The sequence below is a fragment of the Sclerotinia sclerotiorum genome, genomic scaffold (assembly GCF_000146945.2).
Source record: "Sclerotinia sclerotiorum 1980 UF-70 scaffold_5 genomic scaffold, whole genome shotgun sequence".
Taxonomy (NCBI): Eukaryota; Fungi; Ascomycota; class Leotiomycetes; order Helotiales; family Sclerotiniaceae; genus Sclerotinia; species Sclerotinia sclerotiorum.
The window spans coordinates 1-26324 of NW_001820831.1; the positions used below are offsets into that span (position 1 = coordinate 1).

General features: G+C 42.3%; 11 protein-coding genes across 11 annotated transcripts; 7 read left to right on the forward strand and 4 right to left on the reverse strand.

Annotated features, from left to right (window-relative positions):
- Nucleotides 1–2686: 2686 nt before the first annotated feature.
- Nucleotides 2687–3229, reverse strand: SS1G_03987 (predicted protein; the record flags this gene model as incomplete). The annotated part of the gene is made up of 3 exons (XM_001594130.1): nucleotides 2687–2875; nucleotides 3070–3147; nucleotides 3179–3229. 3 exons carry the CDS (start codon nucleotides 3227–3229, stop codon nucleotides 2687–2689), a joined length of 318 nt encoding a protein of 105 aa, XP_001594180.1.
- Nucleotides 3230–4322: 1093 nt separating this feature from the next.
- SS1G_03988 (hypothetical protein) lies at nucleotides 4323–5301 on the forward strand (the record flags this gene model as incomplete). The annotated part of the gene is made up of 3 exons (XM_001594131.1): nucleotides 4323–4493; nucleotides 4668–4955; nucleotides 5119–5301. The coding sequence occupies 3 exons, from the start codon at nucleotides 4323–4325 to the stop codon at nucleotides 5299–5301; spliced, it is 642 nt and encodes a 213-aa protein (XP_001594181.1).
- Nucleotides 5302–5743: 442 nt separating this feature from the next.
- On the forward strand, nucleotides 5744–6025 carry SS1G_03989 (hypothetical protein; the record flags this gene model as incomplete). The annotated part of the gene is made up of 1 exon (XM_001594132.1): nucleotides 5744–6025. One exon carries the CDS (start codon nucleotides 5744–5746, stop codon nucleotides 6023–6025), a length of 282 nt encoding a protein of 93 aa, XP_001594182.1.
- Nucleotides 6026–7908: 1883 nt separating this feature from the next.
- SS1G_03990 (hypothetical protein) lies at nucleotides 7909–10306 on the forward strand (the record flags this gene model as incomplete). Its single annotated transcript, XM_001594133.1, has 6 exons — nucleotides 7909–8068; nucleotides 8121–8843; nucleotides 8899–9098; nucleotides 9155–9731; nucleotides 9829–9972; nucleotides 10029–10306. The coding sequence occupies 6 exons, from the start codon at nucleotides 7909–7911 to the stop codon at nucleotides 10304–10306; spliced, it is 2082 nt and encodes a 693-aa protein (XP_001594183.1).
- An 864-nt stretch (nucleotides 10307–11170) lies between these two features.
- SS1G_03991 (hypothetical protein) lies at nucleotides 11171–13272 on the reverse strand (the record flags this gene model as incomplete). The annotated part of the gene is made up of 3 exons (XM_001594134.1): nucleotides 11171–11183; nucleotides 11303–12277; nucleotides 12599–13272. The coding sequence occupies 3 exons, from the start codon at nucleotides 13270–13272 to the stop codon at nucleotides 11171–11173; spliced, it is 1662 nt and encodes a 553-aa protein (XP_001594184.1).
- Nucleotides 13273–13981: 709 nt separating this feature from the next.
- Nucleotides 13982–15541, reverse strand: SS1G_03992 (hypothetical protein; the record flags this gene model as incomplete). The annotated part of the gene is made up of 4 exons (XM_001594135.1): nucleotides 13982–13995; nucleotides 14060–14223; nucleotides 14315–14912; nucleotides 14980–15541. 4 exons carry the CDS (start codon nucleotides 15539–15541, stop codon nucleotides 13982–13984), a joined length of 1338 nt encoding a protein of 445 aa, XP_001594185.1.
- Nucleotides 15542–16237: 696 nt separating this feature from the next.
- On the forward strand, nucleotides 16238–16713 carry SS1G_03993 (hypothetical protein; the record flags this gene model as incomplete). The annotated part of the gene is made up of 4 exons (XM_001594136.1): nucleotides 16238–16274; nucleotides 16334–16445; nucleotides 16529–16626; nucleotides 16688–16713. The coding sequence occupies 4 exons, from the start codon at nucleotides 16238–16240 to the stop codon at nucleotides 16711–16713; spliced, it is 273 nt and encodes a 90-aa protein (XP_001594186.1).
- Nucleotides 16714–18076: 1363 nt separating this feature from the next.
- On the forward strand, nucleotides 18077–19095 carry SS1G_03994 (hypothetical protein; the record flags this gene model as incomplete). The annotated part of the gene is made up of 6 exons (XM_001594137.1): nucleotides 18077–18104; nucleotides 18264–18434; nucleotides 18570–18641; nucleotides 18738–18830; nucleotides 18891–19021; nucleotides 19081–19095. The coding sequence occupies 6 exons, from the start codon at nucleotides 18077–18079 to the stop codon at nucleotides 19093–19095; spliced, it is 510 nt and encodes a 169-aa protein (XP_001594187.1).
- Nucleotides 19096–19770: 675 nt separating this feature from the next.
- Nucleotides 19771–20818, forward strand: SS1G_03995 (hypothetical protein; the record flags this gene model as incomplete). The annotated part of the gene is made up of 3 exons (XM_001594138.1): nucleotides 19771–19887; nucleotides 20475–20576; nucleotides 20627–20818. 3 exons carry the CDS (start codon nucleotides 19771–19773, stop codon nucleotides 20816–20818), a joined length of 411 nt encoding a protein of 136 aa, XP_001594188.1.
- Nucleotides 20819–21133: 315 nt separating this feature from the next.
- SS1G_03996 (hypothetical protein) lies at nucleotides 21134–22006 on the forward strand (the record flags this gene model as incomplete). Its single annotated transcript, XM_001594139.1, has 2 exons — nucleotides 21134–21323; nucleotides 21396–22006. 2 exons carry the CDS (start codon nucleotides 21134–21136, stop codon nucleotides 22004–22006), a joined length of 801 nt encoding a protein of 266 aa, XP_001594189.1.
- A 1388-nt stretch (nucleotides 22007–23394) lies between these two features.
- On the reverse strand, nucleotides 23395–26149 carry SS1G_03997 (predicted protein; the record flags this gene model as incomplete). The annotated part of the gene is made up of 9 exons (XM_001594140.1): nucleotides 23395–23988; nucleotides 24049–24122; nucleotides 24176–24425; nucleotides 24481–24668; nucleotides 24715–24805; nucleotides 24856–24985; nucleotides 25067–25453; nucleotides 25510–25621; nucleotides 25951–26149. The coding sequence occupies 9 exons, from the start codon at nucleotides 26147–26149 to the stop codon at nucleotides 23395–23397; spliced, it is 2025 nt and encodes a 674-aa protein (XP_001594190.1).
- Between the last annotated feature and the right edge of the window lie 175 nt (nucleotides 26150–26324).

Consider the following 26324-nt stretch of genomic DNA (forward strand, 5'->3'; position numbering starts at 1 on the left):
TATTACATAAATATACAAAATTAAAATAAAATGAACATTGAAGTATTTAAATATCATAAATAATCAAACTTTCAATAAATCAATAAATTTTAATATTCTTTAAAACAATTTTAATATTAATTCTAATTTTCAATTTGTTATTGATAGATTTAAATTTATTTTTAAGTTTTTTGTTTTATTATACAATAAATATAATAAATTAAATATAATATAATATAAAATTATTTATTAATTATTTGAAATAAGATTTTGAATATAAGATTAAAGTCCTTTTAAAATTAAATTTATTTAAATAATATTTTTATAGATTATTGATTATTAAATTCTTTTATAAAAATTATATCTAATATTATTGAAAATTCGTATATAAAATTATAAATTTTAAATATTTTTTATAAATGAAATAAAATATTTTTATATATTATTTATTATATTAAAATTGAAAGAATTTTTAATAAATGACTATTCAAATTATTTTTATTTTTAATCTTGATATAAAAAAAAATGAATTGTTTATTATAATTGTTATATGATTTTTTTGAATTTCTTAAATTTCTGAATATTATTGATTTTTATAGAATAATTTGTTTTTAATAAAATAAAATATTTTTATAATAAATATTTGATCCTGTTTTAAACTTTATCTATCCTTTATTATTTTAATCTTAATTAAATATCATTATTTTTTTTATTAACTTTTCTTTTTTTATAAGATTCTCAATATTTTTGTTTTTATATTAATTTGTTTTAATATTATTTTTAATCTTTCGATTATTTTTATATTTTGAAATTATTTAATTTTTGAAATATATGTATCTAATTTAAATAAAATAAAAGGATTATAATAAAATAATTTATTAAAGCTTATTATAAATTAGAAATATTTTCTAAAATAGTTTTAATCTAAGAACTTTTAATTTAGTATATTCTTATATCTTTTGAAAGGTCTAGAGTATAAGTCTTGAATTTATATTCACCAGATGAAAAATATTATTATTATTATCTTCTATTTGATTTAAAGATTTCAAAAAAACTTATGATTCATTTTTAATAATTTTTATTGAAAAGTTATTAAAGATTTTCAAGATTTTCAAATTTATATATGAATCTTATATATATTAAAAATCATGATTTCAATCATTTATATTTCAATCAATAAAATCACAAAAAATCTAAAAATTTTATAATTTATTAATATCTATATAACAAATTTATGATTCATATTTCATCAAATCTTATTTATTAATTATAAAGTTACTAATAGTTATCGGCTTATTGATATCAAAACCTTATCATATTGTAACGATGCTGTACTAAAGGCAGCGGCTGCCTAAGGTTCGTCGATTGGTAGTTATGGGTTAAGGCTTTATCAGTTGGTATTCACTTGAAAGTGAATTCGTTACTAGATCAAGTAGAATGTAGGTAAACTAATTGATAACTAAGTTGAGCACGAAGCTCCTTAACTACGAGACTAAATGAATGTTTATATACCCTATATCATCTTTTGAGGACCTCTGGGACCCTAAGGTCCAAAAGGTCCTCGAGGTCACGTGAATTAATGAATCGTGACACATATACAAGATTTATCCGATATAGATCAAAAAAAATAAAAGACTTGTTTAAATGAAGCTCGATCCTAGCAATTTAATTGGTCCAAAATACCCCGGCAGAAAATCTAAAAAAAACCTTGGCGCAACCCAATCTTACAATCTTAGGCATATTTGATTTAAAACTTTTCAATCAATTTATTTAACTCAACTTATTCAACTTAGTTTATTATTATTATAATAATAATAATAATAATAATAATAATAATAATAATAATAATAATAATATAATTCAATTAATAATTATTTATTTAATTATTTTGTATATTTTATTAAAATTAATCTATAATATTCAAAACAAACCGATATTCTATTTGTGCTTTAATATATATTTAATATTTAAATTTAAAAAAAAATTATTTAAAAATTGAATTTATATTAGACTTTCTCAAAAAGCCAGGGGTCCGGGAGGCGCAGGCCCCTGGTTGAAAATCACGATTTTTGATATAAAAGATGGCCGGAATTAAAAAGTGGCCGGAAAGTAGAGTACTAGACTTAATATTTTAAAATAAAATTTAATAAAAAAAAAGATTATTTATTTTTTAAATTTTTTTTTTAATATAGAACATAGATTGAAAATTGAATTATTTTAAAACTTTTATTTTTATGTTACGAGGTTTGCCGTCTAGATCACGTGGAAGTGCTCTAGGCTCTCGAGGTGGTTTATAACTAGGCGTCAAGCAGGGACTTAAGTAATGACAATAATGATATACAATTCGTAACTAATAGTAGAGTATACTAAATGATTGATCTTGAGCACGAAGCTCTATACAAAGGAAATCCATCTTGATTATATAGACTTTCGTGTTCTGAAAGTCGATCGACTCTTGAAGGGCCGATCGATTCTCAGGGAGTCAGTCGGCTTTCGGATCAGGTGACACTTGTCACATGATCCTGCTAACTAATTGGTTACCTGATGCGGGTTATGTTACGCCGTCTGTTACGTAGTAACAGTCAACCTGTCCATATGAGCTCAGACCCCGTGGAAAAGCAAACCGATTCACATGCAAAATTGTATGGTAATCGGTTCGTAGAGTCTTCCCACCTTCAGCAAGCACAGACATATAGTCTGATCCAAGTCACGTGATGGACCCTGCATATTCAGGGATACGAATCGTAGGTCCATACGAATCGTAGGTCCATACGAATCGTAGGTCTATACGAATCGTAGATCCATACGAATCGTAGGTCCATACAAATCGTAGGTCCATACGAATCGTAGGTCCACAAACTCTCAGGATCCAAGAGATCCAATGGAGGACGAAGGTCTATATAAGCAGGATGGATTTCCTTTGTATAGAGCTTCGTGCTCAAGATCAATCATTTAGTATACTCTACTATTAGTTACGAATTGTATATCATTATTGTCATTACTTAAGTCCCTGCTTGACGCCTAGTTATAAACCACCTCGAGAGCCTAGAGCACTTCCACGTGATCTAGACGGCAAACCTCGTAACATACACCCTCTAGAAGAGTTCGCTTAAAATATCCAATCAAAAACCATAGAAACTCTGGAAGAAGGTCGATGTTAAAACTAGACTAGAGTAATCCAGGTAAGATTGAACCTTACCTTACTAACTATTAACAGTAATTGATCAAGTTGATTTCCTGATTGAGGCATTATGGTCCTTTTTGTATATCGCTCTTTTTTCTCGTCGGTATGATTAATATTATCATTTTCATTTAATTTCAATACCGTTCACTACCTTTACCACCTCCGTCTCCGTCTCCGTCTCCATCTCCATCTTCCCCATACACTATAATACCGAGGTAAAATAGACTCTAGGCAATTCTTTTCTAGGTATTCCAGTATTGATGGTATTCCAACAGTTATTCCTACACTCAAAATTACACCGCTTTTATCCTGCCATCAAATAGTTACAACTTACCTTACCATAAAAAATGACTTTCCTTATGCATCTTCTCCGCAATACTGCAGATGAATGAATGTCTTTCATTACTACCGAAATCTTCTCCACTTCATCCTTGAACAGAGCTTAAGCTTAATATACGGAGTAGGACTGAGGGGTTCTAAGGTTGTTTTACCAACAGCTTGCGCAACGCACTGCTGACATGCATATTTTCACTGCCGCTTTAGTACCACTTTCTTTATCAAGTAAGCTACCTTGCACAGTCATCTTGGAGATGGGAAATGAATAAAGGCAATATCTGCCAAGTCTAAAATCTCACATCCATCTGGGGATGATATTTCAAGAATTGGATAATTGGAAAGTGTTTGCCGTGTATCCAAGTAATTTTATAGCCGAATAGTCAAACAACACCGATCGTATATCTGCAGACGTTATCTAGTTGCATAGCTTTTCTCTCATGATATAGTGCCTTATGAGGGAGTGCATTTACTCGGTACCAGGATCTCACCCCGCCTACCTCACACGAAGAGGCGATGTAAGAAACAGAAGCAAGAAGAAGAAGGGATATGTTTAATTACCGTATTAGTTGAAATCTAGGTATGAAGACATCTGTCTCTAATCAGCTGGCAATGAACCGAGGGCCGGGGACAAAGAGCCACGCGCAGCATACAAGTCTTCGGTTGGGACCGCGTATATTGAACGTGTAAGATAGCTTCTGATTATATTTCAATCCATTTTGCGTGTTGTTACCAATAATCGCCCACTAAAGCACCCTGCCACCTAGGCACCTTTTCTCAAACCCTTTTACAGCTACCTTCATCATCTTTATTTACCTGACTCAAAATGGAAGGCCGATCCAGTCGTATCGCCATTCTTTCGGGCATCATAGCTAGCAACACAGCGAAGCTCGATAAATATCTTTACATTAATAAAATTTCTCAGCCATCGCTGGATGAAAAGTGCTTAGATTCTTTGAATCTACCCCGTGACATCCAGGAAGCTTGCGCAGCAATTGTTGATGCGACATTAGAGAGAGGCATTTTATAGCCGTCGTGTACGTTCATTTCAATACCAAATAAGATTACTGAAAGAGGTGTCCACCTGCTGCTACTGCTAGTAATTCAACGGCCATGGATCATGCTCAGAATTGTCAAATGACGCAAGCTACTGATTAATGGAACTGCATAGGCTCACGAACTAGTATCGTTGCATTTTGTCTCATCTATTGATGTCCCATCACTCGTTCCAATCTCAGATTTTGCCACTTTTGCGCAGATAGCTTCGCGGCGCAAGCCTCCTGTCAGCAAGGAAATCGTTAAGCGTCTACTTCGACATTCCATAACGGGCGGATTCTTTAAGGAGCATGAAAATGAAGTTGTTAGTCATACTGCATCGTCGAGAATTATGGCAGAGGACTCGAACATAAGAGACTGGGTGAAACTCGAGGTTGACGGCGTTTGGGGCATGGCCGAAAATGTGAGCACTTTATTCGCCATGTATCTCCAGACTGACGTTTCTACAGATTGTGCCCTGATTGAGAAAATGGCCGGTGTCATCAGATCCTAGACATACAGTACAAGCCTATTCCTGTACACTTTTAAGTCTAATTATACTAACGAGCCTATTCACTCGTTCATAGGCCTTCAGCTTAGCTGCCGGTACACCAGTTCCTTTTTATGAAGCAACAGGTCGCAATATTGAATTGACGAAAAAATTCGGATCTGCGCTCGTCGCAGAAGAAGCAAGATTTGGCCTGTCTCCTAAACACCTGTTCATGACATACCCATGGCTCACAATCTCACACTCCTCCATCAATTGTTGATATCGGAGGTTCCACAGGAAACGTGTCCCTTGAACTCGCTTTAGCGCTTCCCGAACGGAAATTGAAATTCGTTGTCCAAGACAGGAAGGAAGTGATATCTTTGGTTGATAAAATGGCCGTCCTGGCAGACCTCAAATCCGGGGTCAAAACATCCGTTGAGTTCATGGAACACGACTTCTTCAAACCACAGCCTGTGAAATGTGCCGATGTGTACTTGCTGAGACTCATACTTCATAATTGGTCCAACAACGATTGCTTGCAGATTTTGCGGAATTTAGTGCCAGCTTTAAAACATGGGTCGAAGGTACTGGTGAATGAGATCGTCATGCCCGATTGGAGAGAAATTGAATGTAGAAAATCAGAGTCGGTATAATCCATTCCACACTCTTCAGGAAGCACATAGTAACACTAATGGATGAACCGCAGACTGATGGACATATTCATGTTGATGTTGTTCAATTCTCAAGAACGTGACCTCAAGGGCTGGCAAGAACTATTCACGAAAGCAGATCCCAGATACTGCCTCAAAAGTATCCAACGTAGTCCAGAGTCCTTTTTGTCCGTCATCGAATTTGTTTGGGGTGGGGAAGCAGATAGCCAGAGGATTACATACAGCGACGGCATGTCTCGGGAACACGCAAAAGAACAGGCAGTGGAATCATTACTTGTTCAACATGAAACTGATTATGGAGGCAAATCTATAGAAGCTCTGTTTGCGTTATAGAACAACGGTGTACAATATATTTCAAAAATGTGATATGCGTATGCGTTAGCAAGTAAGAGGACTCAGCGGATTTGTTCCAAAGGAAATCAAGAGTCACCCCGTCACTTGAATAAATTTAGACCATGATTTGCCAGTTCAAGGCTGGTGATAGAACCGTACTAGACTTACGATGCTGTAGCTTTTAAAGCTAGAACTTTCAATGAGTAGAGGATGTCTTTGGCTCTCGATCACAACAGAACATGCAATATATAGTGGTGATTCCAGGTAAAGAAGTCTGCGAGCGAAATTAAATTCTTTTAGTCTTCGATATGAAGGCGACCTCTCACCTCAAAAGGATATCAAGCTTCTGCGAGATCGACGTATCAGTTCGTGCAGTCATGATGATTACAGTGATTATTGACATAAATAGGATGACCAACCAAATCAAATCAGGAAAAATGGTCACGATTGCTGATGCTAAACATAGAAGAAGATCTGCACGGGGTTGATAAAAACTGTTACATTGCTGATTGATAGGAAGTGCTCTCCGCCATATGAACTTGGAGATGATCCGACCCTACCACCCTAAAATCCGCAGCAGAAATTAGCAAATTCGTCTGGTTACTTCTGCGTACCAGTTGAGAAGTGCATCTATAACAATGAGATGGGCAGCGGAAAGCCCCCACTTTTTTTTAAAAACAAGATACGGCGATGTAAATTTCTGGAGTTGAAGCATTTTATAGGGCCTCAAGGATAGCATCTTCAGGCACGCTTGCACCTGGATTATCTGAAGGCAAGCCTTTTAACCTGTCGAGAACCTTGGTAGGAGGAGAGAAGGAGGTATGGAAAAACGCGGTGGGAAGAAATTGGGTCCTCAACAAATGACCCGGAGCTGTTTGGAGCTGCATACACACAATTCGAATCATGAATACACTGTATAATGGGCCAGGATAGATCAAAAGATCCAGAAACGAGACGAACATCACGATGAAGCGCGCTTTTGTTTTTAAGAATGATCTGGTTCTTCTGAAGATCCTACAAGGAAACTTTTCCCTCTATTCACCCAGGCTTTGATATCAAACGATGTTGAGACTTCATCACTTGGAACCCCATTGTAAACTACAATGAGAATTCCATGATCATGATATACCATGTTCCAGATAAGAACCACTGCGTACTGAACCACTGAAGAAATGAGTTGATAACCCGAACAATTGAAAGCTATAGCATGCCATAAGTAGTGATAGCAAAGCACCATCGTAGATATTGAACTACTCGGTACTGCTAGATAATGACAGCGGTATTTGCTGAACAAATAAGAAAAAGGACTAGACTATTTGTAGGTAAGATATTCACAAGTCTTGATTTTCAGCCATCAATGTCGGATAATGATAAGACAAGATAAAATTTAGTTACATATTTACATAATTTTACATATTTGATGATTCCGAACTAGAGCCCTCGACCTTGTTGCAACGATGTAGTAACCTAGCTAGGTTATTATTATATATAGATAATATCTTTTTGGTTTCACGAGGAGGTTTATTCTCAAAAAGGCAAACTGCATAGAAGATATAAATATATATATTAATATAAGATACATATTTGCACTTAAAATATGAAAGATTAGGTAAATCTACTCAATGATTGATTACCTGAGAATTAAGATTACTGTGTAATATGTAATATATAACGGAATTTAGAGTCATGTTATTCCGGTTATTATCCATAACAGCAACCAAGATGGTAATTTCGTAGATTCCCGAGCATTACCTACATACCTAAAGAACTTTAAATACCCTCAACAACAGATTGTGTACTATTTCACCAAAATACCTCATGATACACAGGCATAATAATCTATCATAGCCATTTAGCTGCACTTCACATCCTGAATCTACAACATGTCATTTGGAGGGGACACCGGACTTGATTCATCATCGTCGCCCAATATCGTCGGCAATGGCAACAATGGCGAGACAATCGGAAGGCCTGCAACTCCTCAAGATGCAGCCACGAAAGCGGTTCACGATGTTACAAGCTCCGAGGTGATTGAGTCAACCAGTTCTTATCTTTTCCATTAATGAAAGAGAAGCTGACTATATTCATGATGTAGATTGGAATATCAACCTTGTTGAACCGGTTGAAACAGAGCATTGCTTCCGCAAAGGCAGTCCCCCCCGAACTTTCAACGTCTGCATAGATATGGAGCTGACTTCTTCGAAACAGGAGTTCGCACTTTTCCTCAAAAAAAGGTCCATAATGGAAGAGGAACATTCGAATGGATTAAAAAAGCTGTGTAAAGCAACTGGAGATAATATTCGCAAACCAGAGCATCGCCATGGTTCATTCCTGCAGTCATATGAAGAGATTCTTATTATACACGAGCGAATGGCCGAAAACGGGGCTCAATTTGGCGTGTCTCTACATCAGATGCATGAAGACCTTATTGAAATGGCTTCGAATATAGAGAAGGGTAGGAAGCACTGGAAAAATACTGGCTTGGCAGCAGAGCAGCGTGCTGCTGACACGGAAGCCGCCATGAGAAAGTCAAAGGCGAAATATGATAGCTTGGCGGATGAGTACGACAGAGCTCGCACCGGAGATAGGCAACCGGGCAAGATATTTGGCCTCAAGGGACCTAAATCGGCAGCGCAACATGAAGAGGACCTTCTCCGTAAGGTTCAGGCTGCAGATGCAGATTATGCAGCGAAGGTACAAGCTGCACAAAGCCAGCGCTCTGAGCTCTGGTCAAAGTCAAGACCCGAGGCGGTGAAAGCGCTAGAAGATCTCATTCAGGAGTGTGACTCTGCATTGACATTACAAATGCAGAAATTTGGTAAGTTGTATGAAAGCTTGGCTATTAGACGCACATAACTGATCGCATTGATTAGCGTCCTTCAACGAAAAGTTACTTCTTAGCAATGGTTTGAACATAAGCCCTATCAAAGCCAAAGAACAAGGCACCTCGAATCGTAGTCTGCGTGAAGCTGTTCATGCCATCGATAACGTTAAAGACCTGAGCAACTACATCAGTAGCTTTGCCGGTAAGGTACCATCACGGGTCACGGAAATAAGATACGAGCGTAACACGGTCAGTTCTAAAGATCCTTGTTGCATTGATTTGGACGAAGCTGATTTTGGACACAGGTCTTGCAACCTGCAGCAAATATTGCCCAACGACAATCAGACCCCAACGCTCTCAACTCTCGACAAGGACCAGGAATATCATCTCAGCAACCTCATCAGGTGCATGTAAGCCAAACCTTTAACCAAGGCACTCCGCAAACACACCAGCACGAAAGAAGTTTTAGTCACGGCCCCTCTCTTTCGCAACACATCGTTCCAACTGTTGCATCGCCCACGGCGCCAACATCCACCTCCCCTGACTTCACCACCTGGTCACCTCGTACAGATGGGCCTCCTCAAATCTCAACATTGCCGTTTCAGCCACTGCCTCAGAACGAGACAGTTTTGCAACAAACACCACCAAATCCTACGACTCATGCTCCAGCATCCCATGGACCACCTTCGGCACTATTATCTGGACCAGGACCTCCGGCTTCAGGCAATAATACACATCTAGCGCCTTTGAAACCAGTATTTGGGCTTAGCCTCGAGGAGCTCTTTGAGAGAGATGGCTCTGCTGTTCCTATGATTGTCTATCAATGTATTCAAGCAGTTGACCTCTTTGGGCTCGAGGTTGAAGGGATATACCGACTATCTGGTACTGCATCTCATATAATGAAAATCAAGGCAATGTTTGACAACGGCAAGTTAAGCAATTAATCCGTGGTCAAAGTAACTTTGCTGACAGTTCGCAGACGCATCTAAGGTGGACTTTCGTAACCCTGAAAGCTTCTTCCACGACGTTAATAGTGTCGCTGGCCTTTTGAAGCAGTTTTTTCGAGAGCTCCCAGACCCTCTACTGACTAGTGAACAATACCCCGCATTCATCGAGGCCGCAAGTAAGTCACCTTGGAAGTTCACTCCGAAAAATCCTTCTCTACTAATGTGAAACTAGAGCATGATGATGAAACAGTCCGTCGCGACTCTCTTCATGCCATCATTAATGGCCTCCCCGATCCTAACTATGCTACTTTGCGCGCCTTAACCTTACATTTAAATCGAGTGCAGGAAAGTTCGGCGTCTAACAGGATGACTGCAAGCAACCTGGCTATTGTATTTGGACCTACTCTCATGGGAGCTAATTCTGGACCAAACATACAAGATGCTGGGTGGCAGGTTCGCGTCATTGACACCATTTTGAACAACACCTATCAGATATTTGATGACGACTGAGGTGGAGAAGAAGATCATATAATCAGCCATGATGTTCATTAAAAACGCTCAATGCCATCGACTAATCTGCCCATGAAGCAGAAACAAAAGGAAAATGATTTCTAGCGCCAAAATCTGCTACGCTGACAAAATCGTTCACAAAAGCATGTTACCGCTCTACTTCGCATGTCATAATTTTGATGCATAGGCTCAAGAACATAAATTCACGATCTATCTAGCGAGTCTACTTCGGGGCCATTTACTTCGCGACGGGATCTGTCGTGGGGCTCTTGCGCTCAGCTCTAATGTCGATGCCAGTGCAGATGTTGAGTTAAAAGGGTGCACATTTTCAAGACTGGTAATTTCTGGATTATGATGACATTAGGCCACGCGTGGTTTTTAAGTTCACTAGATACATAATTAGACAAAGTGTGAAAAAGTACTAATTGAAATACATTATTGCTCGCTGGTGGCCACCTCATCAGTCTACCCTGTATCTATTACACGTCAGTTTGTGATAAAATTATGACAGGTTGCAGCTCTCAGTTGACCCCTTTCCTGCTCGCGAATAGTGTCAGGCTGAGACTTGTATCATTCTCTCCCATGTTAGGAGTCGGCTCTCCTAACATCTCCCAGCGCTTCATCGTAAAAGGAAATGATTGGCGGCTCGATTCTTTTGCGTGGTCTGTATTTATATTACTGCCATTCCTTCCAGCAGTTGCAGTTTTCAAGACGCCCCTTTGATAAATATGCAGCCAGTCAGATGGAGTCGCCAGTATACTATAAATGTAGCTAATAATCGAATTTGAGGACGCTTCGCGGGAGTTGCGACCGCACTGCAGGCGAATATCATCAGGAAGTACATCTACCATACTTAGAACAAGGTCAAAGCACTGCTCTAGCGGTAGACCTTCGATTTCTGTATTAGCTTTGAGGACATATAAGTCCAAAAGGATTGCTGTCAGGAACAAAATCGCTCTTCCCCGTTGCTCATTACTAGTTTTGGAATGTTCTAACACTACTGTTTGTGAGGCTGTGAATGATAACAGCAGCGGTAGCCATTTTGTGAAGAATGCAATTTTACAACCGTTTTGTTGTGTGCTAGCGACGTATTGCGAGGCGCCGCTGAGTAAGTTTATGATATCCGCAAAGCAGCTATGCGAATTATATGGCGCGTTTGCTTTTTCCGTATACATCTCGTCTATGGTCAAGTCGAGGATGACCAACAAATTTTCTGCTTTCGTCAATTGGTGCTCTTCCCCCAACATGTCGTTGTAGCCTGAGGCCTTGGCAGCGTGGAAAAGCGCAAGCAATTGGGTCTCAGCACCGCGTCGTAAGTATTGTATGGTAGCAAAATCTAATGATGGTATAATGCAAGCCCATGTCGTACCCCCTGCCATTATAGCAGACTCAACGGCACGATTAAGGTCATCGAGCTGAGGAGGGACCATATTCCTGGAAGTGGGTTGGGAACTTTTCCCAGAGCGGAAGGTAGACGCCACCTTCAATTGGCAAAATGGTAGATTCAGATAATTCGCAGATTTTAGCGCATCACACACTGAAAAATTGGAGGTTTCACGCTGATGTATAGGCGCCAAAAGCTTGTTTATCGCGGTTACCATTAGTTTGGAAGCATCCTCATCGATAGACCCAGGTGATAAAGGCTGCACCAGGATTTTTGTGGCCATATCACCACCAATCAAGACTAGCGTCTGAAGTATTTCATGCATGGCTGGACCACCTAAGACGTTTAAGGGGTGGAGGGCGTTGGATGATATATCGCGGACAACTGTAGAGCACACCTCGATTGCTGACCGAATAACCGTCAATGTAAGTTCAGGGTTGTCAATTTGCATACGACTTTGTACAAGTCGGACGCGATATGCTTCGTCCGATGTCAGAATCTCCGGTATGGTGATTGGTGCCGCAATTAAAGCAAGCAATTCCGTGGCTACAATAGTGCCCACTTTTTGCGTTGCGCTACTCTCGGCCCTTTCATTTATTAAGCAGGCATTAACCAGATCTTTCAAAGAGAGACAACCGAGTCCTACTAAGGGGCCGCATATTTTCACCAAGCTGGGCCGACGTTCCACATTTTGAATGTAAGATAGCCAGCTAGCCATCAGCAGATCGAATGGTTGTGGATTAAAGTCTCTTAGGGTTGTCAACAGTGACACACACTTCCGTTGCTGCTCCGGTGACTTATCCCATGAGATCGACAAATGATGAACCACTCTCTGGAAAAGCCGTTCCATGGTTCCCCGGTCAATACTGGTGCCGTTTGCAAGGAGTTTCTCGATCTCTTCTACGAACTCAGCCTCGTTATTTTGTGATCTACCCGCCATATGATCCGATACAGGAGAACAAACGTCGGCGGCACACTTTCTATCACTCAAAGCAAGTTGGCGAGCGAGCCGAGCGGTAAGATTCTGACTGTCGGGAATTCTCGATGAGAGGTCCAACAAGGATGCCAGAATGACTCGTGGCATGATGTCACGATCGTCTGCAAATGAACGCGAGCGATTAAGAAGAACATCAAACAAGCCCTTAATTGCTCCGATGGCCGCAAATATCTCGGCGTGCATATTAAGTGTATCGGCGCACGATGCAATAGTTTGAGTATCCGTTGATGCCGTGGCAATCTTTATCACATCGGCGAGCATAGAGAAATCATCTATAATTTCAAGATAGTCTCGCACGATGCCAAATGTAGCCGCCATAAGCACAGAAGTATCAGGAGCCGCAGGTGATGTGCTATTCCACTCATTCGATGCTGTACTTAACGGTAGCATCTGTGCTTCCACTTCATGACGAAGCCAAGATCCAATGTGGGATTTGCTTGCCCGGTTTAATGATCTGAGGTCGTCTAAGCTTTTGACATCGTTTTCAACTTGGAGCGATCGTCGTTCTGAAGCTACCGGTATCCGTTGTAGTACATTGCTTATGGAAGATATGCTGACGGCTATCTTGTGGTCCTCAATGTCCATCGGGTAATCGGCTCGGCAAAGCAAAGTCCTGCGCAGCCCAACCATCTCTCCACTCAAATCATGAATAGGAAGCTCTGCGAGGAGCCTTGTTCCACAAGGACCGTCTGGCGCTAGGTCTGAATGATCATGAATACCGCCACGGCTGATCAACCATTGAAGGTATGTTGGGACACAAAAGTCGTTCGACCTGGCTAGCTCGGAAACTAAATGATAAAACGAAGACTTGTTACGCCCGATTTCGCAAGCGCTAGAGTCAAGGAATGACAACATAGAAGCAGTTGTGTCTGCACCCAATTTCCTCCAAGATCGTATGATGCGAGCACCTATGAACACTTTTGCGTGTCCAGGCCTATAGCATGACGTCGACCAATCCAGAACTGTGTGAATAAGAGCGGTTTTGTCATCATCAAGCTTCCAGCAAACATGTATGACCTCGGGCGTGAACAAGGTGAAAAGTGATTTATCTAGTATATTGATAAGGCGCTGTCGAGGAGGATGCTGGGCTTCAGGAGCTATAGTGGTAAGACGTATATTGCGGCGATTGATCTCATCCCAGGCGGTCGTGAGACGCTCATCTGAGATGCTTAGGTGAGCCTGCAGGATTTGCCTGTGCTTGAACCAGATTTCAGGACAAACAAAATTATCCGGGTTCGATGTCATCAATTTAGTTAAAAGTAAACGTAGACGATCGTTCAAAGGCCCCAATATATCAGAATCCGGATGCTGAATTGCCTTGAAAGATGCTGTCAGCTACAGAAAGTAAGCGGATTTGAATGTGGTGCCATACCTCTGAAAAACGATTCAGCAGAGTAGTTGTGAACCGGCGCCCGAACCTCCGATACTTCAAAATATCTTCCCAATACACCTGGGCAATCAACAACCATATTGGTAATTTGGCTTGAGAAGTAGCCTCGAGGGATGATAGTATCCAATCTAGATAATGCTCGCGGTCTATAAGGCATTCAGCATGAAAATGTGCCGCCAACCGAATCCTGTCACGCCTGTAAGTAGATACCCAAGAGCGGGTAAATGTTATACTTACGCGTAATAGATCCTGCGACGAAAGTCCTTCTCTCCACATGATCCAATTATGCTCTCCAACACCTGTTCAACACAAACTGTAAAGTCTCTAACCCATTTCGTCTCACCTCCCATAGCAAAAGCACCACCCGCACCCTTCCTCTTGAAAGACCTCAGTTCATTTGCCCCTACGCACTTGGCTAACCAGACGGCCCGCTCGATAGGGATGTTTTTGTTGAGGGAATGTTCTAGGAGCACCTTACCTCTAATCCCGTGGGGAATTGATCGACTGAGGCGGCGGAGTGATATAGTCGGATTAGCTAGATCCTTGAGCCATATTTCTCTCTTCGTGTCCGTAACCGTTACACGGGGTGGCGGCTTGAAAGTTGAGTTCGCCGTGATATTTCCATGAGCCCTCCGCTGAGCTAAAACGCTGGAAAACAATGATGACAGTGTTTGGAGCCCGCTTTTGTGTTTTAAAGATGGATATATAGAGGCTTTTGCCGAGCCAGTTTCGTTCTGTGACATTTGCGACTTGTCGAAGAAGCCTCCCCGGATGACAATTTCAGTGAATTGGTCTTCAGCATGGTTACCGTTCCATGGGAAGAAATCAGCATGACCTATTGAAAAGTTGTTAGAGATAGATCCGTTGCATGGAGAGATTGACCAATACGTGATTGGACATACCGTTTGGTGAATAAGACGGCGCAGCGGGCGGTATCTCTAAAACAAAAGGTTTGGGGCGAGCATCTTTCTTTCCAGATGTCCCAATTGATGAGCTCGGCTTTTCCACAAATGGGGGTGCATGTCTTCCGGGCCTAACAGGAAGAGGAAATGGTCTCGCAAACACTTGACTGTAGTTTTGGTCGGACGTCAAACTGGATCTGGTGGCTCTCGTATGAGGCACATCGAAATGAAGCTGCGGTCGACCGCGTGGAGGCAGAGTCTGCCTACTGGATATTATATTTGAAGGACCCGAGCTTGATGTCTCCGTCTGACTTGAACTTCTCGACTCATTGGAAATTTCTTGCTTCAAGCGCGACCCTCCTGTTCTCGAGGTTTGTCCATAACGCACAGATGTAGAATCCGGCACATCAAGCGTTAAGTCTATGAAGGCTTCGTTGTATCTTCGAGTCGGGGAGGTAGACGATAGGCTTCTTTGTGGGGAGGGTCTCGAGGTAACGTTTGGATTCAATGATCTTTGCGACTGTCGTTGGGCTTGTGACCCAACGAGGGGTTTTGTGGTCATGATTGCGCCATGCCGTGGTCGACTATTGCGACTCGTAACGTGATAAAGTTCCAGGAGGTATAAGACTGCGCAAGTGATATGTGAGATATGCGATATGTACGAAAATACTGTAGAGCTATGTTCAGGGAAACAGCATCAAAAAGTAAATGAAATAGTTTGATAATCGCCGCCGGGGTCTTGATTAGATGATAGAGTGAGTACCGGTAAATGGATGTCGCACAGGCGCAGGTCTTCACTTTGGTAGAAGCTAAGGCTCTTATCGTGTGTAAAAGTAAAGCGGAATCGGAATTTGTTCGTTGTATTATACCGTCTTGTGTGGTATTGCACGAGACAGCACTGGTAGGTAGGTGTATTGCACAAATGAAGATATAAAGTGAAGAAGAATGAATCGCCGGAGTGATTAATGTGTTAGCTGAGATGAGGGTGTGGGCGGAACAAGACTAAACATTGTGCGAACCGCTCCGCACCGCAAGCCAATCTTTTTAATCCATGTGCACCTACCTAGCTACCTAGTAGTAATTAAGTACCCAGTAGTAAACTTCCAGCTTTACATGAAATAAGAACTCGGAGCATAACCAATTTCACCAGCTCGAAGTCTACTTGAACTTTAATTGCATCGTGCGAACAAGGAGTGAATCAAGCAAGTTGTCCACATCATTCATTCAGTTTACATTACAATACATTTAGCAAACAACCATGGCGACAAGGAAAGATATGCGACGGGCTGATCTCAGTATGCCTTTCCCTTTCTTGTTACACGTGTTAACTTACTGACGCGCCTCTCACTTCAAGTCATCCCCTACCAAGTTCCAGCTGCGAAAGAATCTCCCAGCGATTTCGGTGGTACCTTAGGCAGCACTCTGCCAATGGCAGCAATGTTCACTCGTAACAAGCTCATCGGATGGTTCGTCAATTCCACGGATGTGATTTCTAAAGGACTATTTTGTCAAGAGACTATGTGAAAGCACGTCTGCTAACGAACGAAAGGGCTTCCGTTCTTTTTGCAGTTCAGAATTGGTTAGGTGAATCTTCAGAGACGAAGAAGGCTTCCTCCCAACCCGCATATTTATCGGTGGGAATGTCATGTAAGCAATATTCGTTCTCACGCTCGGATTGGCAACCCATGCTAATTTAACTGTACCCCAGTGATGGCTCTTGTTATTGTAAGTTGATCTGCATAACTCGTTACGCAGAGCGCAGTTCGCTCATCAATACTTCCCAGACTTATCTTCCAATGTTCCTTCCTCCTCCTCCCACCGCTCCAGTAGCTCAAGCCGCGTAGTGATGGCAGATTACGAATAAATTACAGGAGTCATGTATTATATGGGTGGTGACTATTAATATGGACAGAAGTGTCTGCTGGATTGTGTTTCTCTTGAAACTTATGGCAAACGATGCGCATTGAAGTATGAGACAATAGTAAGAAAGATATCTACATGGATGAGGATTGGATGAGGATAGGACAAGGATGGGCGCCGACGTGGATGAGCATCAAAAGAAGCCTGGGAATTGTAGTGGATGGTGCCCTCTTTAGGTATTAATTACACAAGAGGACAGAACAAAAGTTGGAGCAATGTCTACCTCAGTAGGTGTTAGATAAGCTAAAGCACAAAATGCTCTTGTACAAATATTGTCATCAACCAATTCACATTTTGCTCATTTATGAAGAGTGTAGGAATGCCTATATGTATTTATATAGGTTCAAAAGTGGTAGAGAAGTTTTGTGCATGTTCCACCCTATCTTGTGCAGAGCCGAGCAAAGTTTAATGGCATTGTACAGTTGTACAGCATCAATTTATTAGTAGTAACTACCTAGCTGATGTACGTAGGTAGATATCTGCTTAGTGTCTATTGTAATAAGTAATGTAAGTATTGTAAGTGTTATATTACTGTAACTAGGTACTGTGACTGGGTATTGTAACTATCTACTAGTAGGAGTAAAGGGAACAGTAATGATGTATAATAGGTAGTAAAGGAATATAATGATGGTATGGTAAGATTAACAACTATTAAGGTACTTTACCTAACAGGACCTACCACCTCGTAGCGTAGTAGTCCTAACTCTCTTTCCTAGCCGAGAAGATGATCACTGCTGACTAATTATAGGACCCTTGATAAGGCTACACGGAGATGGACCGCAAGGCACCAGTTGCTTATATAAACAACTCACTAAATAAATGACTCCCATTGGATAAGTCTCTTGTAGCCAGTCACACACCCGTATTCTATTTACGCTTACCCAAATCAATCAATCATATCATTCATTGAGCTTCGCTCCTGCGCCCCCGCCTCTCTTGCCACAAAACACACGACCCCCGTCTAATTTAAACAACAAAACCAAACTGCTTTCTGACACTACAACACTACATAACCCTTCCAAAACTAACAACTTCTAAATAACCCCACCTCGAAAGTCGAACTCGAATTCCAAATCCAAACCCAAATCAATCTATTAATTCCTTTAATAAGTTTTACACCTTTTCCATCACTTTAAACAGAATTCCAGTCCCAAAGACACCAGACACACTCGAGTTTATGTCCATCGAAAACCTCAAGACGATCGGTATGCGCCCTTTCTCCCCCTTTTCACCTCTTCACGCCGTGGAGCAGCCACATCAGAATAGTACCTCCTGGTATTACCTTTATCGACATACCTGCTACCGACTTGCCTCCATGCTCATCTTTGACCGCTCGTGGCACCTTCACTAATATTTCTCTGCAGACTCCTTCGCTGAAGCCGATGCCGCCGGAGATCCAGGACCAAACCAAGGCTCAGGGGAGACAAAGTCGGCGTTGAAAGCGAACGATTCCTCCCCTACTGCAAACTCCAAGCCAGCAAAGTCCGCAAAGGCTACTCCTGGTGGAACTCAAATTGAGAACTTGAAAGTCTTCGGTGAGATAACCATTCCCGTCCTCGTGGCACATTCTTATTATTGAATATCGATGAAATCAATCACATTTCGACTTGGACTGTTTGATGTTATGTGAATTTTATTGGGCATAAATTCTAATCTTATTGCATATTTAGATCCCTTCGCTGAAGCCGACGAAGAACCTGGAGACCAAAAGGCCGCAGAATATATTCATATTCGTATTCAACGTATGTCGACTTTGTTCAGCTCTCCATATCCCTTGCAATTACCTGGATATAAAAGGAAAGGCTTGTACATCAGCCACTAACTCTTTATGATTATAGAGCGTAATGGTCGGAAGACTTTAACCACTGTTCAAGGACTTCCAAAGAAATTTGACCAGAAGAAGATACTTAAGGTTATTAAGAAGAAGTTCGGTAAGTTCATGATGCAACCTCACACTCGAGATGTTGGTTGCTAATTTTACAATGTAACAGCTTGCAATGGCACCATTGTCAACGATGTCATCATGGGTGACGTGATCCAGCTTCAAGGAGACCAGCGCAAAGATGTGCAAGAATTCCTCACTGGCAAAGAAGGCCTAGAGCTTGAGGCCAAGACCATCAAGGTAACATTACACTATCATCAGTCACTTATCGAGATCCATCTAACTAAGTTTCACATAAGGTCCACGGTTTCTAAAATCGGCAACCACAGGTCCCGAGTCATCGCAGGGCCGTAAGCTCTCATCATCATATGTGGTTGCTTGCATGCTCAATCCAAACGTTACTGCGAATGACTTCATAAACATGTGGGCGAGACAGTCCCCATCATTCCCCGCATCTACGCAGAAAGCGCTAGGTGATAACAAGGGAGGGCTTTGCAGATGGATGCTCCAACTTTGCTAGTTTAGCAGGGTCTTCATTCTCTTTATTTCACTAGTCAGATCAGGTTACTTAGTGCACCTGGCTGTAAATTTCTATTCGGTACGCCTCATGGCATAGTAAAATGTCAATTCATACACGGCCTATCCATCCCATCGTGTTTCAAAGTTCTCCTTTTGAGCCGCGTGCCAGTGATTTGTGACTCTTGTATCTGTTAAACTGTCTCGTACTATGCCACCAAGTTCAACCCCATCTTGACGTACCCCCAGATCTCCTCTAGATGCAGAATCAAGGGTAGAGATGGAAGATCTGTTCTTGAGATGTGTAACTGAGTCAAGAGACTGACCATGCTAATGAAACTTGCTATTGAGAAGACGGAAATCGATAAGGAAGTCTCCTTCCGGATAGCGAGTCGTGGATGAGTCAAGTGGTAAAGAAAGGTCAATGTCTGTATCATGATTAGAAAAAGTACCAAAAAAACGGCCAGCATCAAATGACGGCACGTACACTAGCTATGCAAACCCAGGCCGGCAGAAGCAAACGTGGATCTTCTGAGCCGCCTGATAGGTACAGGATCCACGATGTGGTATATGCATTTATCAAGTTGATGGTAAGGAGGCGGACGATTGTTGCTGGGTGGTAGGGTTATTCAAAAGTTTTCCTTCGTCATATATAGACATAACCGCATACCTTGGGGAGTGTAGTTAAGCAACCTGATATGTTAAGTGCTTAGTGACATGTTCTAGCTTTGGGCCAAGACTTTGGAGAAAGTGGGGAGTATCGTAGGACTTCACATACCATCTAGACATTAAGCAGTCTGTAAAGAAGAAGGCAAGATAGGCGGAGGAGAAACACTTTCCGTGCAAATTAGCATGATTCTTCCCTTCTCGTATAAACCTGTTTTATCACACAAGAGGAGGTTTTCAAGTCATATTGAGGAATTTGGCCATACCCACTAATACCAAGAATTTATGTTAGCATTGAGATAAAATCGACACAAGTTTCATATGGCATAGGTTCTAAAGATGTGCTCACAAGAACAGCCAAAAAGACTTCAGTAACCCTGAATCTTTTCTCAATAGTCCACTTTGCTTCTACAGCACTCATCTCATCCCACAACAACTCCCTCATAAAAGTCAACGCACATCGTAATCCCCACCAAATCGCGGGAGCGATACTAAGCAATCGACAAAATAGGAGCGGAAAATGCCAAACTCTGGCTACGCCAAGAAGTACGGCGACACGAGGATGCAGAACGGAAGTCTTGTTATCTGGATCTGCGGGGTGCAGGTTTGGTTGGTAAGGTGAGGGAGATATGGCGGTATGCGAAATTTCTGAGCGGGAAGTAGAGAAGGGTGCTTGGTACGAACGACGCCGGGTGGAAGCCAGAAGGAGAGGTGTTTACGGCATATGCTGCCGTTTTGCAATACTGGGAATGGATGTGTGGGTGGGTGTTTTCCTACCTTGAATCCTGTGTCAGAAAGTGGGACGAGACACGGGCGGCTGGGATGCAAAAGACAGGTCAAAATCCCGTACCTTAAGGACAATTGGGAGCAACAGCAAGATATCTCATTTATCAATGTAGTGTAGTATGGAGTATAGATTCCAGAAACGGTTTTATTGTGCCAGCAAGCAAGCCCACCTCCCTTCATTTCTCGTTCAGCCTCGCCAAACCTGTCTAGCTCCGTTTACAAACCACACAGCCACATCCAGCCACCAAGGCTGACGGAATATTCTGTGGTTGTCAAAAAAGTTCCAGTATTTGATTGTGTGAGGTGAGGGATGCAATCTCATGACAAACCTCCCACATACTGTTTGTCTTTCTGTCTCTCATCCTTCGTATCGACACTACTTCCATGGCTCAAGTTTTCCGCAGACATGTCTTCCCTACCGTTCGTAGGCCTTTCTCCTCCAACCCTCGATTCTTCTCTGCCGTAACCCCCCGACAAGCTGCTCCCGCCAATCCTGCACAACACCCGGATCGTAGAATGCGCATGCAAGCTGTGTCAGGTACACGAATGGCAAATGATGTCGGCCTTCTACCTAGTACGTCTGTAGCAATTGCTCTTTTCCACGTCCCAGTGCCCCGCGCTAATCAAGTTTAAGACACATTCATAGCAGCCAGAGGTCCCCCTCTCTTCAAAAGCCCCAAAAACCTATTGAAATACCAATGGATGAGGTTGAGGACCAGAGTACGGGATATTCTCGCCACCGTCACATTTAAATGGATGTCTCCCAAAACCGGCCGCATACGAAGAAAAGTGCAACTGAAGCGTGGTTCGATAGCATCTGCAGCCGAAGCTCTGTACAGAGAAATGTACCAAAATTTTGCTGCTGGTAACACTGGACGCTTGCGTAGAATGTGCACCGATGGACTTTATGAAAGTTTCGCACAACGCATAGCTTCAAGGCCCCGGGGGCAAAAGGTTACATGGAACCTTGAGAAAATGAACCGCAGACCTAAGATAATGTCGAACAAAGCCGTTATGATACCCGGAGGATCGGGAAATGTGATACGACAAGCGGTGGTCAGGATCTCGAGCCGACAATTGATAACTTTGAAGGATAGTAAAGGGAAAGAATTACCTGGAAGTAGCGAGAAAGACATTGTGGAGTATGTGGTTGTGCAGAAGATTTATCGAAACTGGCAGGATACAGAATGGCAGGTGTGGGGTACGACAAGGGCTACCACGTTGAAGAATGTAGAGGATTGGGAGAAGATGGTTTAGAGGTGAGGGGTGGTGATTCAGGGGCTGTACATTGTGTATTTGTCTTAGTGTAAGATATCGGTGGGCTAGGTATTTGTATTGTACATGAACCCCCAGTTCAGAGTTCTGATCAGAAACTCTAAATATCCAAACACCGCTCGAGATGAGTCAGTCTACCATTCCATGAGCAGATTTTGAGTTTCCGGAGAACGTGAAAGTCGCACATAGCGAAGTATATTGCTTTCGTCGAAGAAGTCATCACAAAAGAATCCAGATAATACCAAGGCAGTATATTTCTCTAGCAAAGCGGCGCCAACACCAGTGAGTCCAGAAAGGCCAAGCTCTGCTTTTAGGTAACAGGCGGGAGTGCTCTGATGCATTGTGTTATCAAAATATATAAGCTCCGGGTCTACATTCCTTTCTTCCTCCCCTTGACGGTTAAACCTTCATTCATCCTCTAATAACATATATCGCCCTTGTTCTTCAGAATCAACTCCTAGCCACCATCCATCCGTCCTAGTTCTTCGGAATTATCCTTTAGCCACTCTTAAGCTCTGCTACAGCCTTTCATTCACCAAATAATCATCGGTCTCCTGTTTGAACATGATTTCTCCTATTTCTGCACTCAGTCGGCACATGGTGTTCTATCTCATGCTGTTTAATGAACTTGTCATATGCTATGATTCTATGTATCTTTTTAGCTTTGCTGAGCTATGTCTTGCTAAATCTTCATGACCTCATGAATAGAACATCTTGTACCTAACCTCAACCATCACAGAGAAGTGATCAAAATACACCACTGACGGGCGCAGCTGTATTAATTTTATAAAGGAAAGTTTGAGATGTTGTACTCAACCTGCATCTAAGCATGCTTCAGCGTCATGCTCAAAGCACTTGCCAAATCTGCTTTCTCGTGTTGCATCATCATACACTTCCATCACAAACATCAAAATATTTGGTAACTATATTCACGATGGTAATACTTTTGGTCCCGTCTATCTAAGCTAAGATGCAACTGATTAATAGTACATGGTTTGTTCAAATCGAAGAGACTCTATCCTATGTCTGTCTTGTCCAAAGGAGCAAGAGAATCAATAGGGAGCTGGCCACCATATAAATGGCGAACCAGGAGCCACAATGCCCTGTCATATTTGATTGATAGACAAGAATCCTGTACAACAGTAGATGAAGCCAAATTCCTGCAAGGATGAAGAAAGAAATACCGTAAACTCCGTGAAATTATTAGTCGTAAACACGAAGACACAACCTGGACGACACTAGTATTAATTGCGTACCGAGAACGTAAGAAAAACATGCCGCCCAAATGTCAAGAAGAATAACAAGTACAACCGTAGATAGTGAAAACTGCGATTGATGGTCCTGACAGGAAGGTCTGGCTGAGTGAAATATTACTCAACAACGGAAGCATGCCCACTTGGCGTAGGAGTTGCCGAACGATCATCGCGAGCCTTGTTACTAATGCCAACAGGTGAATAAGGGTAACATGCTTGCTGAGACGAAGACGACTGATCAGCTGGTGGGCTCTGCATACCCCAGTATGGAGCCGGTGCATATTGTTGGTATGGTGCGTAACTGCAGTATGGTGACGGTGCAGGAGGACTGGCCGTTAAATCAGTTACCACTGCTGGGTTACGCATTCCGTAGCCAGGACTACCGGGGTAGCCTGGGTAGTATGCTGGTGCTGGCGAGTACGAGGTAGCACTGCTGTAGTAATGGCCTTGACCATCAGTGAAGACGGTTGAAGGGGCTGCATAACCATAGTATGGGCTATACGCAGCGTAACCATAAGGTGATGCATAAGGCATAGGGGACATTTGAGCAGACGGAGAAGTTTGTTGGTCCACATGTTGATCGACACGAGGGGACTGGAACGACCGAGCGGAGGTCGATGGCTGTGGTCTGGAGGGTCTGCCTCTGCTACCACCATTTTCAGAATCCTTTTGAGCGACTCGTAGAGATTTTCCACCGAAAGTGAAACCATTCTATGGCGGAGTTAGGAGACCACAAGTCAGAGGACTTAATGGAAAAATTGTTTGACTTACCTTTGCGTTTACTGCATTAACAACTGCCATGGGAGACTTGAATTCGACAAAAGCGAAAGCAAACTTCTCTTCTGCTATAGAGTGCCGGGTCAGCTTGGGAACATTCATTCAGAGGATGGCAACTTACGCTCAAACTTAGACGCGTTCTCTCGCAGACTGATATCTTGGATTTCGCCATAGTGCTCGAAAAGACCCCGAATTTGTTGTTCTGAAGTACTCAATGGAAGGTTGCCAACGAAAATTGACCGACGGTCGACATCGTATCTTGCCAAATATGCCTTGGTAGCATCAATTTCTGCTGCGGGTGGTGACTGCTGAGCAGGTGTTGCAAGGCCTGCAATGGGCTGCAGCTTGTAAAGATCATGGTTGCGGAAAGCCTGTGAACAAGTCAGCATGAAGACCAAGAGCAAAAAGTTTAAAACCTTTACTGACAGATTGAGCATCTTGACCTTCATCGTACATTTCAAATTGAACAATGACTCCTTCATTGAGGTTGAGTGCAGTACGCTCTACGTGAGAAGCAGTGTAACAAAGTTCGATCTTGCCAAAGCGCTGAAGAAGGTCTCTCACTTCGCCAGGAGTGACGACTGGACCATACTTGCGCTCAATGAAAAATAGACCTGAGAAGTGTCAGTAAAAACCGCATCTCGAGGGACAATTTCTTACGATGAGCCTTGGCCTTTTCGCAGCGACATGGGCGGCCTTTGATTAGACGACCTCTGCCTTCCTTGATAGCTCTCTCGGCATGTTCTTGCTTCTATTTTAAGTTAGATATAACCAGGAAGATGATTTCATGTGACAACTCACAGTGTATTGACAGAATGCGAAAGGCATATGCTTGCCGTCACGACGGATCTTGACGTAGACAGGACCATATTCTCGGAAGATTTGAGTCACGGCCATTTGAAGGGAGTCTTCACTCTCGGATTGAAGCAGGCTTTCAAAGTTTAGTATGAATCACGATGAAAGGAGAGGACGGGGCAAGGAAAAGCCGAGGAAGAGAAGATAAGAGACTTACTTCGCAACGAAAACACAGCAAGAAGGAGGATACACAGCTTGCGCATCCTCGGCCTTGACAACAGTGTAACCACTTAGTCTATTGCCTGCGTTGTCGGTGTTCTCAGAAACATGCTCTTGGACGTGGAAAGAAAGCTTGCGCTGAGTGTCACCGTAGTGGGCATCAACAGTGCCGGTGGAGTTTGACTTCGACTTTGATGGTGATAACTCAGAACTGTTGCTCGAGCTTCTTGAGCGCCAAGGGCCATGAATATCTCGGTGAGAATGTCTTGGAGCCTTGGGAGTATGCTGGTCTTGGTTGCGACACTTTGAAGCATTCTTGCTTGGCGATTGGAATGGATCATCAACATTGCTCTGAGAACCATTGCGAACAAATGGCGGGGAGTAGCTGGAAAAGTCAGAAGCTAGAAAGTGATTGCAAAGATTCGTAAGCTTGTGACTTACAGGTTTGAATTTCTAGAACCACTAGTGGAATGGTGACCAGAAGATGTCACATTGTCTTCGACGGTACCCTCATCACTGATTGCAAGACGGGCAATGTTGGTAAGAGCTGCCCCTTTTAGGAATAGTCAGCTAGGGTTTGTGAATGATTGAGCGAACACGGAACGGGATTTAAGGGGGATGAAACGCGTCTTCAGGGTGGTAGATGTAAGAGAACGCAAAATTTGATAGGGCAGCGTAATAAAAGTGATGAATACAATTCTGCGAGCCTCTTCAGCAGACACATATTGAATGCTCCCATGATGGTGCGGTTTGTGGTATGAAAACATGAAGGGGTAGAAGGATTGCGCAAAAAGTGAAAACAACATGATGCGACATTGTAGAAGATGCTCTATGATGAGGGCACAATCTAGCAAAGAATAAGGAAAAAATATTTACACTCACCATCATTGTCAGGAGTTAAAGGAATATCAGCATCGCTGGCAGCGGAGCTACCATATGTACTGGCAGGCGATGGCTCAATCTGGGAAGAAATTGCAGAATGCGAACCTGAATTGGTGTAAGCTGAACTGGAGGTGGACGAAATTGAGTGCATACCAAGGGCATGACCACCACCAGTTGAGGAGGGAGTCGCAGGCGACATGATGAAATAGAGCTTGAACACGGAGCAAAGAGAGTGTAGAAATTGTGAATTGAAAAGTCACTAACAAGTGTTATGCAGCTTTAGCTCAACAATTGTACTCCTCAGGTGGTGACTAACAGTGTGGGGGAGAGTGAAAAGAAGAGGCGCCGCTCGTTCCAAGTAGAGGAGAGAGTAA